Source organism: Miniopterus schreibersii (genome assembly GCF_964146895.1).
Source record: "Miniopterus schreibersii genome assembly, chromosome: 20".
In the NCBI taxonomy this organism is placed as follows: Eukaryota; Metazoa; Chordata; class Mammalia; order Chiroptera; family Miniopteridae; genus Miniopterus; species Miniopterus schreibersii.
Window position 1 is genome coordinate 12,558,579 of NC_138122.1, and position 19,732 is coordinate 12,578,310.

The window sequence follows — 19,732 nt, forward strand, 5'->3', positions numbered from 1 at the left end:
ATTGTGTTATTCTGGGGTTTTTTAATATATCTTTATTGATTTAAGAGAGAGGAAAGGAGAGGGAGAGAGAGAGAGAAACATCAATGATGAGAGAGTCATTGATCAAGCCCACAACCCAGGCATGTGCCCTGACCGGGAATCGAACCCCGATTGCCTGGATCCTAGGTCGACACTCAACTGTTGAGCCACGCCCAGCCGGGCATGTGTTATTGTTGATAACAGGAAAAATATGTAACTTACTGTTCACAGCTGCTCACAGTAGAGTCTAGATGGGCTTCTGGAACTTGGCACCTATGTCTATGAGGGTATTCAAGCGTGGGGTGAGGCCTCAGTGAGAACTTTTATGGGGGCTCCTAACCTGAGACTCAGACTGAGCCATAGCCTCGACTTTTCTCCTGGCCCAATGCCCCAGGATTCTCCTTTACCAGGCAGGTAGGGTTGCCCACCTTCAACAGGGGTACCTGCTACTTATTATTTAGTGGTCCTGATAGTAGATATGGGTGGAACCATTTAAGAAGAAAATTTGTGAAAAAGAAATAAATGAAAGCACTGGGTCTTTGAAAGCAAAGTGTGAAAAACATATACTTGGCATATTTAATCAGGGAGTAGGAAAGAAAACCTACATGAAATTAGAAGTAAAAGGTCTAGAAAAGCCTTTTTTTTTTTTTTTAACTATATCTTTATTGACATCAGAGAGAGGAAAGGAGAGGGAGAGAGATAGAAACATCAATGATGAGTCATTGATCGGCTTCCTCTTGCATGCCCCTGACTGAGGATCGAGCCCTCAACCCAGGCATGTGCCCTGACCAGGAATCGAACCCCGATCACCTAGGATCCTAGGTTGACGCTCAACTGCTGAGCCACGCCTGGCCAAGTATTTATTAACTTAGCCGTGGCTTGGTGATTTAGTTGGTTGGAGCGTTGTCCCATGCACCAAAAGGTTGAGGTTTTGATTCCTAGTCAAGGTATATACCTAGGTTGTGGGTTTGATCCCCAGTCAGGGCAAGTGCAGGAGGCAACCGGTTGATGTTTCTCTCTCTGTCTCTCTCCCTCCCTCCCTCTCCTCCTTCCTCTCTCTCAAAAAATCAATAGAACATATCCTTGGGTGAGAATTTAAAAAAAACAACACATTTAACCTAGAGGAAGAATATCATCAAAGAGTGCAAAATGTAGTAAAAAATATATATATTAAAACAAAATACTAAGAGAAATATAATTTTCTAGAAAATACAAGTTTTCAAAATTGATACCATAAGGTTAGGAGAAACTGAACAAAGTAGTAACCAATGAAGAAGTTGGAAGCTACCTTCAGAAATGGTTCTGGATCCTAACTTATTTTTGATGCTTTGTTTTAAACTTTTAAGAGCCTGGCCAGGCGTGGCTCAGCGGTTGAGAGTCGACCTAGGATCCAGGCAATCGGGGTTCGATTCCCGGTCAGGGCACATGCCGGGGTTGCGGGCTCAACCAGTGACTCTCTCATCATTGATGTTTCTATCTCTCTCTCTCCCTCTCCCTTCCTCTCTCTGAAATCAATAAAGATATATTTAAAATAAATAAAAAATAAACTTTTAAGAATAATTACTCTGGAACGTAGAAATACTTATTCTTTATAGGAAGTTCTAACCCTGTTTCCAAACTTAATTAAAGTAACAGTGAAATAAAAGCATAGACAAATAAGAATAAAAATAGAAAAATCAGAAACAGCATACTCATAGATTTGATAACATTTGAAAACTAATTCATTTTGACTAAATATGATTTATAAAGGAAGAATTTTGTATAAAGGAAATCTGTTAGTATAACAACATACTAAGAGATTAAGTGAGAAAAAGCAGAGTCATTTGATGAGGTGTTCTGAAAGAAATATTAGATAAATCAGCATCATTTCCTAATAAAAATGCTTTTTAAAAAATGACCATAGAAAGTTATTTCCTTAACATGATAGAGTACTTTATCATATCATTTGCAAACCAATGGCAATACTACAAATTCACAATTGAGCCTTGATCCCATTTATATTGAGAAAAGAGGATGGGTGCTATCATTTAATTTGTTACTTTGGAATTTCTGTGACACAATGAAGCAAATCCAAAGGAGGTAAACATACTGGAAAATAAGACAAAAGTGAAATGATATGAGGATGGTCTTGTAAATCAAGAAAACCCAAAGAAATAAAAGCTCTTAGAACTCATAACGCATGGAAAACTTCTTGGGACTAATAAAAATGAGTTAATTGAATTGGCCTCATATAAGAAAAATTTTAATCGTTTATCTTTTACTAGTAATATCCTATTAGAATAATGATAAAAGGAGAACTCTTATACAGTAGGATCAAAAATGGTAAATACTCAGGAGTAATCTTACCAAGAAGTGTATGATATCTCTAAGACTTAAACCACAAACCTTTTTTGAGAGATAAAAACTGACCACTTCATAAATGGAAAGACTAAAATAAAGACATGACTTTTCCCAAATTAATATTTATTTAACAAATATTATTGAGCACCTTGTATGTTCCAGGTGCTCTTCTACCTTAGGGAGTTTATGTTCTTGTAAGAGAGACAGATAATAAACTAGTTATGTAAGAAACTAGAAGATAAGTGCCATTTCACCCAGGGTTCAGGAGGCCCTTGCTGAGAAAGTGCCATCCAAGGGAGATCAGATGGAGGTGAGAGGATAATTGTGTGGTCTTCCAAAGAATTTTCCAGATAAAGGAAACAGCCAGAGCAACAGCCTTGAAGTGTAGATGTGTGCTTAGTGTGTTCAGGGAAACACGGAGCTAGGCTATAGAGAGTGAAAGCGGTGGGGAGCATGGGTTATGATGAGGGCTCTTCTCTGAGTGAGACAGGAAGGCTAGGCAGGGTTTTGAGCAGAGGAGTGGGGAGGCCTGTGGCAGCTGTATGGAGTTCATATTGTGCGGTCTAAAGGGCAGCACCAGGGAGACCATTGTGGAGGTCACTGACAGTCTAGGTTAGGGACATGGCGGTTTGGACCTAGGTCATATGGAGAAAGTCAGGAGAAGTTGTCAAATGCAGATTTCCTGGTGGGTGGGATATAGGGTATAAGATAAGCAGAGGAATCAGGATGGGACCAGAACATGGTCTGAACAGTGGGAAAGATGCAGTTGCCATTACTTGAGATGGGAGGTGTGGGGGTGGGACAGAACTGTTTGCTGGGGAAAATGTTTAGGAGTTGGGTTTTGGGCATGTTGTTTCATAGCCTAGCAGCAGTGTAAATGGACCTGCTGTGTAGGCATTTGGATATGTGAGTCTTGAGTACAGGGGAGAAGTGTAGGTGGGAACAGAGGCCAAGGATGGAGCCTGGGGCTTGGGGAGATGTAGAACAAGCAAAAGAGGCTGAGACACAGAGGCCACTTAAGATAGTGGAGAGAGCTTTTGAAGGAGAAGGGGGTGAGCAATGTGTCACACATTGCCTAAAAGCAAGGGAGGACTGAGGGTTGACCATTGAACCTGACAACATGGAGGTCCCAGGTGGCTTTGGCAAGTGTCGTCATGTTAGTGTAGCTGGGTGAAAGCCTAATTGGAGGGGCTCAAGAGAGACCAAGGAGAGGATACAGCAGGGTTGAACCAGGCTGAGATTTATCAGGTACCTATGAAGATACAGGAGAAGAGCAGACGGGATGGTGTAGCCAATGGATGATGGACTCTGAGCTGCATATGGAGACAGATGGCGGAAGGCCTGTAGCATCAGGAGTTGAGAGTGAGCTGTAAGCACCAAATTGATGGTAGAAGCATGGGAGGGATGGAATTGAGAACAGGAAGGGCATGACCTTAGGAAGGAATGGCTGCGGTAGTGGTGGAAGCCAAGGTCATTGGAGGAGGAATATAAGGATCCAAGAGCCTTGGATGTTAGAAAAAGTATCCTCTTGGAATCACCAAGAGTGATGGTGGGAGTGGTGGCAGGAATGACAGTGACTAGAAACTTAAATCTTCAGGTGCAAGGAGGGTGTCATGTGCATGCAGATCTGCAATGAGAAGAAAAGGGGATGGTAAAGATTTAAAACAGAAGCTGCAAAACTGGGGTTTAGGGAAAAAATTATGTCACATGCGAATTTACTGCAGATCTCAGCCCTGACTCGAAAGGGCATCTGAAAGGATAAGTAAGGTTGTGGAAGAAGCCATTCAAAGCTACAGTGTTTGTCACAGTGTGAGTTTCTGGGTAAAACAAACAACATTGAAATGTAGGCTGCAGTGTACCTAATGGAGAGCTGGGGTAGAGTAACCGTTAGCAGTTCGTGAGTGAGGGGAAAGTCATTCAGAGCTCACTAGAGCATACACCAAAATAAACTTCAGGTATTAAAGAGGGAAACATTCTAAATAAAGCAGGAGAAAAACAGAATTGAATATGTATCAAAGCTTTAGCAGAGGGAATGTTTTTCAGGGTTAACAGGCAATAAAAGACGTCACAAGGGAGAACAGACTTAACTACATAAATCTCCAGCCAGGGTGGGGACTGTCCAGCGAAATCATTTGGTCTGGCTCTGCCAAGGCAACTGCAGGTGGGACTCGAAATTCAATAAATAAGACAACTCAAGACAAACGTGGAAAACCTTCACTTTCACTACTAACCAAAGGAAATTTTTTTTTTTTAATATATATTTATTGATTTCAGAGAGAGGAAAGGAGAGGGAGAGAGAGATAGAAACATCAATGATGAGAGAGTCATTGATCGAGCCCGCAACCCGGGCATGTGCCCTGACCGGGAATCGAACCCTGATCTCCTGGATCCTAGGTCGACTCTCAACCGCTGAGCCACGCCCGGCCGGGCCCAAAGTAAATTTTTAAATGTAAGAATATATTTAATAAGTTAGAAGGGAAAAGACTGTAATCCTCAAGCTGTTAGGGGTCTTGAAATGGACATTCTGCGTATAGCAGTGTGAAGTCATAGAGGCCTTTGAAAAGCCTTCTGCAGTTTTAAGAGACTCCAAACTTATGAAAATGTTCAGGCCTTCCCAGATTCCCACTTTGGGATATCAGTGTCAAAGAAATGATCCAGGATATGGAGAGTGACACATACCCATGTGCTCATTATCATGAAAAACTGGAACCCAGTCAAAGTTCACTGTTAAATCAGGTCTGTTTATGAGAGCAAATGCTCTCAACAATATAGCGTGCAGAACAAATCAGAAGCCCTGGAGATTACATACACTGTTAGAATATTACATGCAGCATATCTGTGCATATGTGGCATGAAATACAAATGCTAGTACAATGTGGAAAAATTCATCCAGCTATCACTAAAGATTTTTTAAAAACTAGAAAAAAGCACAATAGAAATTTTGAATATTTTGCTCACACTTCTTTAAAAATCCTATAAGGAAGGACTCCATAGCTGATAACTTGCTGCTGTGCTTCTCTTCATCTCACCAGCCGTTCTTCTGTATGCACCTAGCACTGTATCAGGCAGGGAGGTTAGAACAAGCAGTAAGACCGTACCCATCACACCTGCATGGTGAGATGGGTGTTGTCACCATCATGTTGACCTTTATAGATGCATTGGAGTGTGCCTAACGTTGCCCTACAGCAGTTTCTCACGTTTAATCATTAACAGCAACCCTCTGAGGATAGGTGCTTTTTTAAATCCTCATTTTACAGATGTGAAAACTGAGTCACAAAGAAATGAGCATGATTAACTGTGTTTGGGGGTTCAGTAGGGAAGGGGTACTCCTGTCAGGGTCTTAGAGATGAGATCCAATTCATGAGGAAAAGGGTCTGAAGATGACTTTGCACTCATTCAGTTAGTCAGCAGCTGTTGAGCTCTGACTGAGTGCCAAGCATTCTGCTAAGTGCAGAACCTATAATGTTCAAAGGGCTGTGTGAGGAAGGCCCAGTTAGAATGGGAGAAGCAAGCTTAGCGGGGTTGAAGAGCAAGCCCCAGGCTACAGGTCCAGTAGGTATCAGAGCCTTGGTTCTAATACATGGGTGCAATGCCACAGGGCACCAAGCTTTCAGTCGTGCCCCTAGTTGCTTTGTCTGTGAAAGGAATAGGGTAGGAGCAGTTAGATCCTTCAGATTTTAGGACCAATTGAAAGACCTTAGTGGGGAAATTTTTCAGATTGTTTACAAAAAGAGGCTAGTTATGATGGTCCCAGGTCATCTCCTCAAACATGACACCAGCTTGCCCAGCTGGCAGACAGGTGGTACTGCGTGCCCCCCTTGCCAAGTCTGCACACCAGGTAAGAGATTCACGCCAGCCCTCTGTCTTCCAGATGTGATGGACGTAGCATGGTCTCCTCATGACGCCTGGCTGGCCTCGTGCAGCGTCGATAACACTGTCGTCATCTGGAATGCAGTGAAGTTCCCAGGTCTGGACCTCCTCTGGCTGGGTGGTGGCAGCAATGGGTTGCTCATCAGCAGTGCTGCCTGGGGGTGTCTGGAGCAGGGTGGGCTCTGTCTCACAGTAGACAGGAATTCGTGTGTCTCGTCAGTGATTCATTTCTTTTTTCTTCATCAGTTATATTTGTTTAAGGTTTTAAAAGAGATTTATGTTAAAGAAAAATAGTAACTGAGTGCTAAACATGGATGTGCCACAAATCATGAGGGTGGTATATTTACAACTGGAATTGGGGACCTTGCCCAGCTGTGCTCAGCTTGCCCTGACACCTGACACCCACACCTGTGCTCTGCCTTCTTGTGCACCCCAGCATCTCCACACGTACCCTCAAGGGTAGCCCTTCCAACACTGGGCTCTGGCCTCAAGGTCAGTTGCCATCTCCTCTGTGACACCCTTGAGTAGATGCGGGCTAACAAATCAGTTTTGCAAAAGATTAATTGTTCTTATTAATGAGTTTAAAGTCATGACAGATGGCAGAACCTGTCATAGCACTGCAGTTCATAACTAGTAAGATACTTTTGTTCCTGCTTCATATCTGGAGTATGTTTTCCTCATGGGCTGAAAAGCATCGTCCATGGACTTGATCCAAGTCATTTTCTCCCTATAAGCCACCAGTATGTATGGTGACACAGCCTGGCCACCAAGTGGCAGATTTAGAAGCTGGAGTGACATTTTGGTTGCCGATTTCTAGGAGGTACTGTCTCACACACTTTGTCCTCAGTGGTGACTTACAGAGGACTCAGTGCAGTGCCTAGTCCCCTGAGCTGCCAGGGAGGCTCACATCAGAAATGCCAGTGTCACAGCCCAGGTGAGTGTGGGCTTCTGTTCAGAAAGGCAAACCACAGGCTAGACCCTCCCCCCCCCCAGCTGCAGACAAGATAAGGGAGCAGAATTTGGCTCTGGCCCAATCCTAGGCCCCTGATTGCCCCTCCATGGGCATATGCAGCCTCAACCCACAAGTGTTAGCTGTGAGTGAAGGGAAATTGTGATGCCTGCCTCCTTGGTGCAGTCATTTCTTCAGGTTGGTTTTGCCTTAGTGGAAATCATATTAGGGGGCTCTTCTGCTTGTGCCCAGGGGCAGAGGCTGGCCATAGTGCACTCCTGAAGTCCCTTCTCTTGATTAGCCATTCCACAGCCCATGGATTGTATAGCTCATGTTTCTGTATAGAGTTTTCCCCTTGGTAACACTTTCCCAATCTCTCATTTTTCTTCACAGAAATTCTTGCTACTCTGAGAGGTCATTCTGGCCTGGTAAAGGGGTTGACTTGGGACCCTGTTGGTAAATATATTGCCTCTCAAGCTGATGACCGCAGCCTGAAAGTGTGGAGGACGCTGGACTGGCAGTTGGAGACCAGCATCACCAAGCCTTTTGATGAGGTAACGAGACAGCCTATAGAGCTCGGCCCAGCATCCTTCCTGGCCTCCGTTCACGGAGGAGGAGCTGGCTGGGGCCGGGGCCTTGTGCATGAATGCAGAGTCCGGTGGCCTGAGGAGACTGGTCAGGGTTCTCTGGGGCCGGGACTCTGGCCAGAAGAGTCAGATGATGAAAATCTTTCATTTCTCAGATGTTATCAAATGTCCAGCTTTGGAGTGAAAAGGATTAATAAGTTTTAAAGCTGAGGAGAACCTTAGAGATACCCTCACAACCTTGTGCCACACAGCTGGCTTCCACAGACGTGGATGAAACTTTCTCTCCATGTGGCATTTAAATTGCACTGCCCCATAGGATGTATGGGAGGACAAGGGGATGGAGGTGGCTCTCTTGTATTTTTTCTGACTGTGCTCTGGCTTTGCTCACTGACTTCCTCCACTGCAGGCCAACTGACTTTCTTGGGTAGAGTTATCAGTACAGTTTGCAAAATGTCTGGAGGTTGGACTGTAGTGGTTTGTGTAATATTTTACTGTCTCTTCTATTTGTGTTCTCACTTTATATAGGATCAGCACTCAAGCTCACCATTATTCATTAGACATTTCTTAAGTAAAGTGGCTTATTCAGACTTTATGAACCTCTTCTCTTTTGCTGGTAGTATCACCAGGCTTCAGGCGGGTATCACAGAGAGGGGTTCTGAGGGTCAGCAGGATTATTTCTCCCTTTCTCTGTTGCAGTAAATGCTCTACAGACCTCATGTAGTGGAATTCAGAGGTGCTGGCCAGGTAGATTTGACCCATACTGTTGATGGTTAAAATTGATGTCTGTCCTGCAGATCCCCTCAGGGCCTATACCACTGTGCTGTGCTCAGCTCCTGTGGGAGTGTAGTATACTATAGCTGCAAATCTCTTCTGACATAGCCTTTTTAGTTGTGTCTTCTGGAGAGACTAGAATTACAGCTGTCCGTGTAGCCGGAAGCTTGGGTGCACACTCCACCCTAATACATTTGTAAATCAGAGTTCAACTTTATTTTTGAGGTCAGTTTTGGTCACAAGGTTGGCCTTGATTTCCTTTTAAGCACAGACATTTCTTTCAGTGTGGAGGGACAACCCATGTGTTGCGGCTCAGCTGGTCACCTGATGGGCATTACCTGGTGTCTGCCCATGCCATGAACAACTCTGGCCCCACCGCCCAGATCATTGAACGGGAGGGCTGGAAAACCAACATGGACTTTGTCGGACACCGAAAAGCTGTGACCGTTGTGGTGAGTGTGCTCAGAGTGGAACCCTCAGAGTCTGGGCAGTGCTGTGCTCACCAAGGCTGGGTCATGTGTGGGACTGAGATCGTGGGCTCCAAGATTCAGCACATGTCATGTTCTTGTTTCATTTTAAATACTTATGTTTCAATGTTTAGAAATTAAATTTACAAAATAGAATACGTACTCATGTGTTTTATTGGCAAGCTTTAACATGATGAATATCACCAAAACCAGCCTTTGATTAGTAACACTAGCTCTGCACTAGCCTTTTTACACATCCGGATCTGTTCATGGCTCAAGCATGGTGGTCCTGACAAGTGCCTCGCTCACCAGGCCCTGGAGGACACGTGTGCTTGTCCTGGAGCCCCAGCAATGGCCAGTTGTAGCTTCAAGGCTATGCTTTGGATCACTGGAGTGCTTGTCTAAGTCCAGAGCTGTCCACCCAATCTTGATGTGGAGCGGAGAAGGGTGCCAGGCTATGTGGGCTGCTGTTACTCTCTCAGGCTTCAGAGCGTCTCAGCCACTCCTTTCATGCTTTTGGATGACTTTCATTGAAGAGTGTCTTGAGAGTGCCCAAGGCAAACAGCCTGTGAGTGTTGAGGATTTCCTCGACACTGGGCACCACAATAAAGTCAATAGAGTGACGGGCTAAGGCTGATGGAAGTGAAGGATCATCCAGGCCCCTGATCTCAGTTTTTTTATTTATCATAATCAGCTTCTCCGTCCCATTGTTTAAGTTGGTAATAAATATCATATATTATGACTTAAATTTATACAAATAAAATACCACTGCTTTAATTTTTTGTGTTGGAGCCCATGTAAGATTTTGTTTGAAACCAGGACCATGTTGTTAAAATGTTTGAAAGTCACTGCTTCGTAGTTAGCATCGTGCTTCCACATGACTCTCTCTAGTGATCCTCATAGAGCAGCTCTGTGAGATGGTTGTGAAGATTCAGACCCAGGATACATGCCTCGGGGTTCCATGTTCTCCAGTCTCTGTGCACCCCTGGCTATTCTTGCCTGCCCTCTGGGATTAGAACCCTTCTGGACCACCTAACACCCTTTTCAGTTCACCTGGCTTGTGGATTTCAACTCTGAGTCTAGAGCTCCCAACCCTTTACAATCCAGGAAAGCAGCAAGGACTTTAGTGTGTGCTTCCAGCCTTTCCAGAAATGATGCCCAGGTTATACTGGTGTAGCCACTGAGCTGACCTTAGCCTGACGTAGCATCATCCCTGTTCATAGCCATTGTCCCTGTCCATAACCATCATCTCTGTTTGTGAAATCAGTTGCCATAAGACAGTATTGACTGATCAAGAAATAAAGTGAGGGGAGAGGAATACTGGAGTAGCCTCCCCTCAGGACCTTGTTCCTAAAGCCCAGGTCCTACAGCTGGCCCTGCCCAGGCCAGGAGGAATTCAGTATCTCCCCTGCCATTGACCTGACTGTAGGTCCCAGACTGGAGAGTTGGTAGAGCCTGTTTCAAATCCTCTTTCACCACTTATTTGGTGACTCAGCGCATGTTGTCTTGCCTCTCTGAATCTCACTTCAGCCTCAGCAAAATGCCTCCTAGGTAGCTGTGAAGATCAGGTAACATTTGTTCAGTGCCTGAGGCTAGGAAGATGTCCATGTGGGGCTCCCACCGGTGGGTTACAATTGTGGTATATTTGTAATACTTGGCATGGGGTACATGCTTGATGCTTGATCAATTATTGTAGCATTTGTTATTTGACTTCAGAAATTCAACCCAAAAATCTTCAAAAAGAAGCAGAAGAATGGGAGTTCTGCGAAGCCCAGCTGCCCATACTGTTGCTGTGCTGTTGGCAGCAAGGACCGCTCTCTCTCTGTCTGGGTGAGCCCCCCATGATGAGCTCTTGCTCTCCTGAAGGGTGACGGGAGACAGGGCTGGTGAAAGTTTGGAGACTGGAGGCCTAGAAGAAAAGGGACCCCTGCTTCCACCCTGTGTGGGGGTCACACCCTCCTATTACCCCTGAAGGAAGCACTGGAGACCGGGCCTCAGCCCAGCCAGGGCAGCTCTTGTGTCCAGACTCAGGGAACACCCATAGTGGTTGGTGCCATATTTGGCATGTTGTGTTTGCTTCATTTTAAAAACCCTGTATCGACATATAACCTACAAGAAGTATACAGCCTGGTGCATTGTCCTAACATGTTTACACATGTAACTGCCACCTCAGAACGTTCCCTGTCCCTGCCCAGTCAGCACCCCATCCCCCAAACCCCACTCTGCCAAGGCAACCACTCTAATGACGCCTGTCACATGGATGAGTTTTGCCTGTTCTTAAACTTTATTTAAATGGAGTTGTGCAGTGTTTACTTTTTCTTGTGTTGCTTTCACTCAGCACAGTGTTGTTGGGGTTCATGTTATTACATTTAACAATAGTTTATTCCTTGTTATTGATTTCCCCGTAAGCAGAGTGGATTTGAAGTTGTAGGTTTGAAGGCGATCCTCTGGCTGCATTTATTGTCGTTTGTCACAGAGAAATTGATTGCTGTGTACACTGTGATTTTTTCAGGCCCAGTATTCATGTTACATCCATTCCAGAACCTGAACCCTAGTGCCATCATAGGCAGTTCCAGGCATGTCTTCCTGGGCTTCTCCTGGCCTGGGGCTCCATTCATGGTGCTTTGACCAAAACATCACTGATCGTGTGCTCATGTTTCTTATAAAATTGAGGTCAGTTGCTCACACAGGTCCAGATTTCTGAGGGGTCTGTAGACACATTTTTGGGAGGAGGGGCAGGGCTCTTTTTTCTGAAAGTGCAGTTAGTGTAGGGACAAGATTCTTCGTGTGGATTCCAGGTAGCTCAGATTCTAGCCCTCTCCTCAGGACTAGGTTGCTGAAGCAACTCCTTTTCCACAAAAACAGTCCCAGCCCCCTGGTAGCTTCCACAGTACCTAGTGGGAGCCCTGCAGAAGGGTGTTCCCACCCAGCCTGTGGCCCCAGGACCTGTCAGCAGGAAGTCAGACACTAGTGTATGAGAGATGGATCTCACTGAAACTGTGGGAACATGCAGACCGTGCAGGGCCCAACATTAGAGTGATTAGATAATGAATATGCACTTATGAATGTTATGCAGTTATCAAAAACAGATTTTACAGGATATTTAATGACATGCTCAGTAGGTATTAAATGAACAAGCAGGCACAACCATGTGCCTTATTTTGTCAACCAGAAGAATATAACTCATCCAAGCATTAATAGTGGTTAACTTTGGATCTGAACTAAGACAACATAAACTGTTTCTGTGTGTTCCTGGACTGTCCACACACAGTGTAGAATGAGCCTGTGTGACATATGTGCCAGTTACACCAAGCCTCATACAAATGTGTACCAGAATTCCTTGGGCCCAGAGACGATGTACTGGGTTTTCTCCAGGGCTATTTTCCTGTCTTGGGAGCTGCCTTTGCTGCCTCATCCTGCCAAGGCTTTGGCATGCCATCCCCTGCTTGGCAGACCCTCTCTGCTCAGGTCCTGGCCCTTCCAGAGCCCCCTACTCCATTGTCGGTTGTCCGTGTATGAAGTCATCTACCCCACCAGATCACAATGAGCCCTTCAGACAGGGGCTACTCTAGTTTGCATATTTCAGCAAGCCTTGTTTTCTGCAGTTTGGGATCTTGGTGGTTGCTGTTTGAAATTCTGACCAAGGCTTCTAGGACTGGTAGTGTTAACTAAGCTGACTGAACTAAAAGTGATTTTCATTCATTTTGTTAACCTTTGCTGCTGCTTTCTTTCCAGCTCACATGTCTGAAACGTCCTTTGGTTGTCATCCATGAGCTGTTTGACAAATCCATCATGGATATTTCCTGGTAAGATGGATTCCTATAATGATGCGCAGGCTAGGAAAGGAGAAGCCACACACTGGAACACGAGACCCCTGGGTGTGATTAGGGTCAGGTTAGCCAGGGACCCACCCACAGCCACCCCAGGTTTTGCCAGTGGAGCAGACAGACCCCAGGGTACTATTTCCACATGATTCAAGAAAGAGCAGCTTAGTCCTGCTTTTGGGAGAGTGTCTGCTGCTGTGCTACTTGCTCTTTTGGGATTTGCCCCTGGAAAATTCCTTCTACAACAGACTGGTATTTAGGAAAAGGAGAATGCTGTGATCCTGGTTCCACTTCACTCTGTCCTTGGGTGAACCAGATTAGCATAGGTGTGGAGACACATTCTGCCTCTCAGTGACCTCGTTTAGATTTATACTCCCCCACGTGGTTTTTTTTAATGGTTTCAAAAGTAAGATAAATAAAAATTAAATTCTTACAAAACGTGTGATGAGAGATACTTTGTGCATGTGCTTAGAACTAAAGGGTGCCAGAACCTTCTGAGACTGTTGTCCACCCTATCCCTATGTCCACAAGGCCACAAAAGGGAATCAGAGATTCTCAGCATCTTCCTAGAGCCTTGCCCTGCTATCCTCCCCCACCAACCACTGAGGCACACATGGGCACCACAGGACTTGCTCTCAGGCTGCTAATGGTCATCTCTTTCAGGACTCTGAACGGGCTGGGCATCCTGGTGTGCTCCATGGATGGCTCTGTGGCATTCCTAGATTTCTCCCAGGATGAGCTTGGAGACCCTCTGAGTGAGGAGGAGAAGGTAGGAGAATGACACGCTGCCAGCTATTGACCCATGTGCTGCATGTGCTCTGGGGCCACAGAAATGGCCCTGATAGCTCTGAGAGGCCCCTTCAACTGGACCCTCTTCTTGTGACATACACAGATACATTGTTTCTTAACATATTATTGGGTGTTCGTCTTATAGATTGTAATCCTTGTCTTCTTTAGAAAATAAGTTAATTTAAAAATGAGTCTCTGTTCATGTCAGAAATCAGTTCAGGAGTGATTTTGGGCACCTCATCCTGAACTGATAATTAGCCACTCACTGTGAGGTTTCACCCTGAGAGGGAACCGGAGAGAGGGATCCCAAGGGTCCCTACTCACATCACTGTCCCCACTGTCTTGTACCGACACAGTTGCCATGGAACAGCAACTAAATAGTAATATTGACCATTTCTCAGCACTTATTATATACCAGATTCTGGACCATATGTTTGCACATGTTATGTCATTTAAAATACACAAAACCCTTTAAGGTAGGGCTTACTCGTTTCATCAGTGAGGTAACTAAGCCATGGAAAATAGTATGGCCCTTTGCCGAGACCCTGTGTGACCTTTTGATGCAAGAACAGAAGCCTGACCCAGACTTACTGCCTTTGTGCCTTCCTGTGCTCTGTCCAGGACAATGTGGCCTGTGAGCCCTTCCTCAATGGCTTCAGGAAAGGCTCTTCTCTAACCAGTGTTTCTGTAAATGGGCCTTTACCAGTACTGGTTTGTCTGAAAGGAGCCCTGTGAAAGCTCAGAGCAGGTGGGCAGCACTCCCCTCGGTGATTCCATTGCTAGTGGAAGCTCCCTCTTGAGCTACTGTGGGGACCTCCCCCAACTATGATGTAAACCTTTTGGTGGTAGGAGTCTGACTTGTTGACAGCACCTAGAATAGGACCTGGCACCCTGGAAGTCTCTTGTCAATGAAAGGATGAGTGTCTTGCCATCAGGTCTTCTTTCCACCTTTTCGCTGTCATCAGGTAAACTGGGGTCTGCTGTGCACTTTTGTAATAACCTATATAGCTTACCATTTCCCAGATGACAGGCAGGGACCCCATGTATGAAGAACACTAGGGAAACATTGGCCAAACTCTGAATTCTGCCTCGAGGTTCCAAGGGAGTGATTCAGGGGAGAGGGGACAGGAGCCAGGGTAGTAAGGGAGGGAGATTCCTGGCCACATATAGGCATAGCAGACCCTGCAGAAGTGGGTTCCAAGGTGCCACTTCCCTGCCCAACATCCTCTTCTGTGAGGCAGATGTCCTCCTGACCTTTACATTGATCATAGCACATCCTTATGTGAATCTGTTCTTTCTTGCACCAGTCACTCCAGTGTTCTGGGGACATCATCCCTGCCCTTGTGGGGTCCTGTCTGGTTTGTTGTGGCATGGGACTAACGAGACTTGGGAACATGGAGAGAGATGCCCTGCTCAGAAGGATCAGGACATCAGGGACAGAGAAGGATTTCCCTAGGTTTGCTATGCCAGGCCTTCCCTTGTTCTTAGAAACACTGTAAGCAGCCCATGACGACTTCCAACCACATGGAGCTGATGGCTGCAGATAAGAGCAGTAAAAGTAGACTCTGGTTTCAGTATCTGTTTCCCAAAGAGTGTTTGGGGTCCTTGGAGTGATTTAAGAGCCTTAAGTTAGCAATTTGAGTGTCTTAACTTCAGTTTAACAAACATTTGCCATTTGTTCTGCATCAGACATGTCATAGGTGTTTTCTAGTGGATATGCATTCACTTTCATCCCCAGCTATAGATAACACAGAAGGCTATAAACATCTAGGGAAGATACAAGACTACCCCAGAGTCATCTAATTGGTAACAGGCAGAATAGGGTGGGAGGCAATGAAGAGCTGGCATCTGGTTCTCTGGGAGCCCTGCTCAGGGTCCTTTCTGCTCTCAGAGCCAGGAGAGCCAACATGCAGCTCACCCTGGTGGGCTGCATCTATCACTTGGCTGCTCACAGCTGGTTTATTGTACTTTTCTCAACTTCTCTAGAGCCACATTCACCAATCCACCTATGGCAAAAGCTTGGCTATCATGACCGAGGCCCAGCTCTCTACAGCTGTCATCGAGAACCCTGAGATGCTCAAGTACCAGCGGAGGCAGCAACAGCAGCAGCTGGACCAGAAGAGTGTGGTGGCCAGAGAGACAGGCTCAGCTGCCTCAGTCGCTGGTGTCGTCAATGGGGAGAGTCTGGAAGACATCAGAAAGGTTAGGGCTTGACCCAGTGGCACTGAGAAAACAGCACATGCCCAGGGACAGAGCAAGGGGAACAGGCAGTCTGGAGAGGGCACAGACACGAGTGGTGGGGAGCTGGGTGTGTGCCGCATCTGGTGTAGGACCCACTGGTAAGCCAGCTTGGGCCCACTTGGCCCATTACCCTCAACTGCATGAGGTAATAGTGGGGCTTAATCCACCTTTATCAAAGGCCTTTTTGCCCCAAGAAGCTCTAGAGGAGTCATTTCTTACAGGAATTTGGCCTTTCTAGGAAATTCTCTATACTATTAGTCCTTGAATAATGTCACTTTGTCATTAAAACGTTGATGAAAAAATTAAAAATTGATTCTTGGCTGGGGCCACTGTCTGTTGGCACGTTTTCCCCATGTTTTCTCCCATATCCCAAAGATGTGCATGATAGGTTTACTGTCCAGGGTGTGCCCTGAGCTGCAGGGATAGGTGCCAGCCACCCGGGACTGGAATAAATAGGTCAGAAAATAATCATCTTACTTGTTTTTAATTAATCTTCCTTAAACGTATGTATAGCTCACCTATATTTCAATGTTTAATATTAGAAGTATTTTGTGTCTTTATTTAGAAGTTTGGTGGTTTTTTGTGAACAGAAATATGTTGTATGAACTTAACTCTTGTTTATATCAATTAGCCTATGGGAAAATTGGTTTCCTTATATGTTGTTCCACTTTAAGTCCCAGTTTCCAAGACCCTGTCGATGACATTAAGTGAGGATTTACTGTACTGAGAACATTAGGCTTCAGTCTCTGCCCTTAGGAGACATCTGTGGGCTCTCCTTTCTTCTCACTGAGGGTGGAGGGTAGAGATAGGGCAGGAACAGAGCAGGAAGGTTAGAATTACCTAGGATGCTTAAACCACCTCAGGAGTTTATGAAGGGTGATGAACCTCCCCAGGTGATTCAGATACAATGTGTGACCCTTGGTTATTAGCCTTTAGTGGAAGAAAGTTTGCAAACCACAGCTTAGAGGCAAGAATGTGGCTCATGGGTGCAGGTCTCATCTGTTAGTTCCCTTGTTGATCCCCATAGCCTCACTTTATCCTGGAATCTGGCCAGGCTGTATATTGGTGATGGAGAGGAAGGGGCTAGAGCTGGTTCAGCTGGGAGTTTTTTCTGCCCTTTCTCGTATACTGTGCAGGAAGTAGAGCGCATACCCTGATAAAAACGTTTGTTCTTTGATTGGGTGGCTTAGTTTAGTTGGATCAAAAGTCTATAGATAGGGAAGTTAGAATACATTTCCTTAGAAACCTTCTTATTTGATAATTAGAGATGATGGCATAACTTTTCCATTCACTTATATCACTCTACTTTGCCAGAATCTTTTGAAGAAACAAGTTGAGACTCGGACAGCAGATGGTCGGAGAAGAATCACACCTCTCTGCATAGCACAGCTGGACACCGGGTACTCATTCATTCACCCAGCTTTCTGTGGCCTTATTTGGGAGATCTTACTCTCACCTTTCACCAGTTAACACGTTCATAATCAGGGTCTTCACAGGCTCTTGGGCAGATCTGACCCATAGAATCTGGAAGTGAGGGAATTGAGCCCAGCCTCCCACTAGCTTCTAAGTCCAGTGCTCCCCATAGAGCCCTTATGCAAACTTATCTCATGCTGAAGGTGGGCTGGGAGGAGCCTGTGACAGGCCAGCGGCCAAGAGCACCCTCACAGGGCCAGCGTGTCTACACAGCCAGCCCTGCTTCATTCTTGGCACAGCATTGGAAGACACAAGGTAGAGAAGTTGGACTGATTTTTTTTTTTCTGTTTCTTTTTCCCCTTGTATAGCTGCCATTTTTTATTGTTGAAAATAGTAAAAGCCCAAAGAAAGACATAAACATTACCCATAATTCAGTCTCTCAGATATAATCAGTGTTAACATTTTGGTATCTGCATCTCCAGTCTCCCTTCCCGACTTGTTCCTATATCTTGACCTTGCCTCCATTTTAATAAATAGTCCTCTGAAGTGTCGGCTTGCTGATTTTCCAGGTTCCCATCCTGTGAATGCACCATGATTTATTTAACCAGCCCCTTAACTGTGGGTTTGTAGTTTGTTTTGTAAGTGAATCTCTGAGCACACTTGTGACTGTTACTTCAGGCTACTTCCCAGAAGTGGAACTGTTGGGTGGAGAGTGGGACTCTGAGGCACATTTCCCTAAGAAGGCAGAGAGGGGGAAAGTGGACTCAGTCACCATTTGCTCTGTTTCAGCATCTATAGTCAAGCTTGCTTTAGTATGGGTCATTCTCCCCCAAACAGTATATGTTTCAAAGAATCATAAAGTGCTGTGTGAAAGAAATAGATTCCCTCTCCCGTCAGGGTGATTCACTCTGGGTCATACTCATGCAGTCAGTCTGCTCAGGGCGACCACACACAGTAGTCCTCTGCACTTCGCAGTTGCTCATCCATAAGCTGTTCCAAATCTTCTTAGAAGTCTAAAGTCATATGATGTGCCAATTGACCCCCTCATGTTAGGTGTTTGGGCACTGAGGCCCTGGAGGGCAAAGATTTGACCAGCTGGAGCCAGTACCAGTTTCCTGGCTCCTCCCAGAGAGTGGTTTTCCTTTGATCAAGCCTTTTTCCCCTTTGTGAACCTATAGGGCGTAATGCCACTGCTGCCTACCTTTTTTAAGGACCAAATCAGACCAAGTATGTGACACTGCAGGACTTGTGAGAGTGAGGGTCATGGAAGTGGTGAGGGTGGTGGTGGTGGCACTTTTGTTCTGCAGATCCCTCCAGGCCTCACCTAGTGAGGAGGCAGAGGGAGTAGATGGCTTCCTGCCTGGACTTGAGTGAGCTTTCTGCCATAGGGCTCATTTTCTGGCACCAGAACTTGATTCTCTTGGTCTCCAAGGCTTTTTGGCCCTTCTGATACCCATGTTAAAACAAGTAGCAACAGAATGGCTAATTATTAGCTAATCAAGAAAGAAAAGGTAAAGCACAAATATTTAAAGTAGAAATAAGTGGGAAATAACTACAGATAAAAAATAAATCAAAAGGATGAAAGGCTTGTTTGCTGAACTCTGTGCAAATAAATTTGAAAGTGGATGGTTTTTGAGGAAAATAAAATTAGCAAACTGAAAAAATCTGTACAGATGAATTATTATAGAAGAAATAGAGGACACTGTCCCAAAGTTAATCTGCCAAAAGCCACCAGACTAAGAAGGCTTCACAGGGAAATTCTAAGATTTTTAAGGAACAGATTATTCTAATACTATTGAAAATATTCTAGTGCATAGAAAAGGAAAGAAAGCTTACAAAATCTTTTTATTTTTATGTTTTAACTTATCTTTATTGTTGAAAGTATTACAAATGTCCCCTTTTTTCCTCCATTGATCCCCTCCACCCTGCACACTACCACCCCGCCACCCCAGGTCTTCACCATACTATTGTCTGTGGCCATGGGTTATGCATATATACATATAAGTTCTTAGGTTAATCTCTTCCCACCCACCCCCACCTTCCCTCTGAGATTCGTCAGTCTGTTCCATGCTTCTATGTCTCTGGATCTGTTTTGTTCATCGGTTTATTTTGTTCATTAGATTCCACAGATGAGTAAGATCATGTGAAACTTGTCTTTCTCTTACTGGCTTATTTCGCTTAGCATAATACTCTCCAGTTCTCACCATGCTGTCTCAAAGGGTAAGGGATACTTCGTTTTTACAGCTGCATAGTATTCCAGGGTGTAAATGTCTGAGAAGATGCTTAATATGATTTTAATCTTATTGTACTTGTAGAGACTTGTTTTGTGTCCTAACATGTGGTTGAGAATGTCCCATGTGCACTTGAGGAGAATGTATATTCTGCAGCTTTGGGGTGAAATGTTCTGTAATCTGATCAAGTGTGTCATTTAGAGTCACTGTTTCCTTGATTTTTTTTGTCTGG

At 45.0% G+C, this 19,732-nt stretch overlaps 1 protein-coding gene across 2 annotated transcripts in view; it reads left to right on the forward strand.

Moving 5' to 3' along the window:
- The window catches only part of HIRA (histone cell cycle regulator), a 73,060-nt gene that overhangs the window by 24,174 nt on the left and 29,154 nt on the right, over window positions 1-19,732 (forward strand). For both annotated transcript variants that reach the window (XM_081122651.1, XM_081122652.1), the window contains exons 6-13: window positions 6,230-6,325; window positions 7,571-7,731; window positions 8,820-8,987; window positions 10,719-10,832; window positions 12,738-12,808; window positions 13,490-13,595; window positions 15,602-15,817; window positions 17,171-17,256. In XM_081122651.1, the coding sequence (XP_080978777.1) occupies window positions 6,230-6,325; window positions 7,571-7,731; window positions 8,820-8,987; window positions 10,719-10,832; window positions 12,738-12,808; window positions 13,490-13,595; window positions 15,602-15,817; window positions 17,171-17,256 (1,018 nt within the window). The remainder of the gene's footprint in view (window positions 1-6,229; window positions 6,326-7,570; window positions 7,732-8,819; window positions 8,988-10,718; window positions 10,833-12,737; window positions 12,809-13,489; window positions 13,596-15,601; window positions 15,818-17,170; window positions 17,257-19,732) is intronic.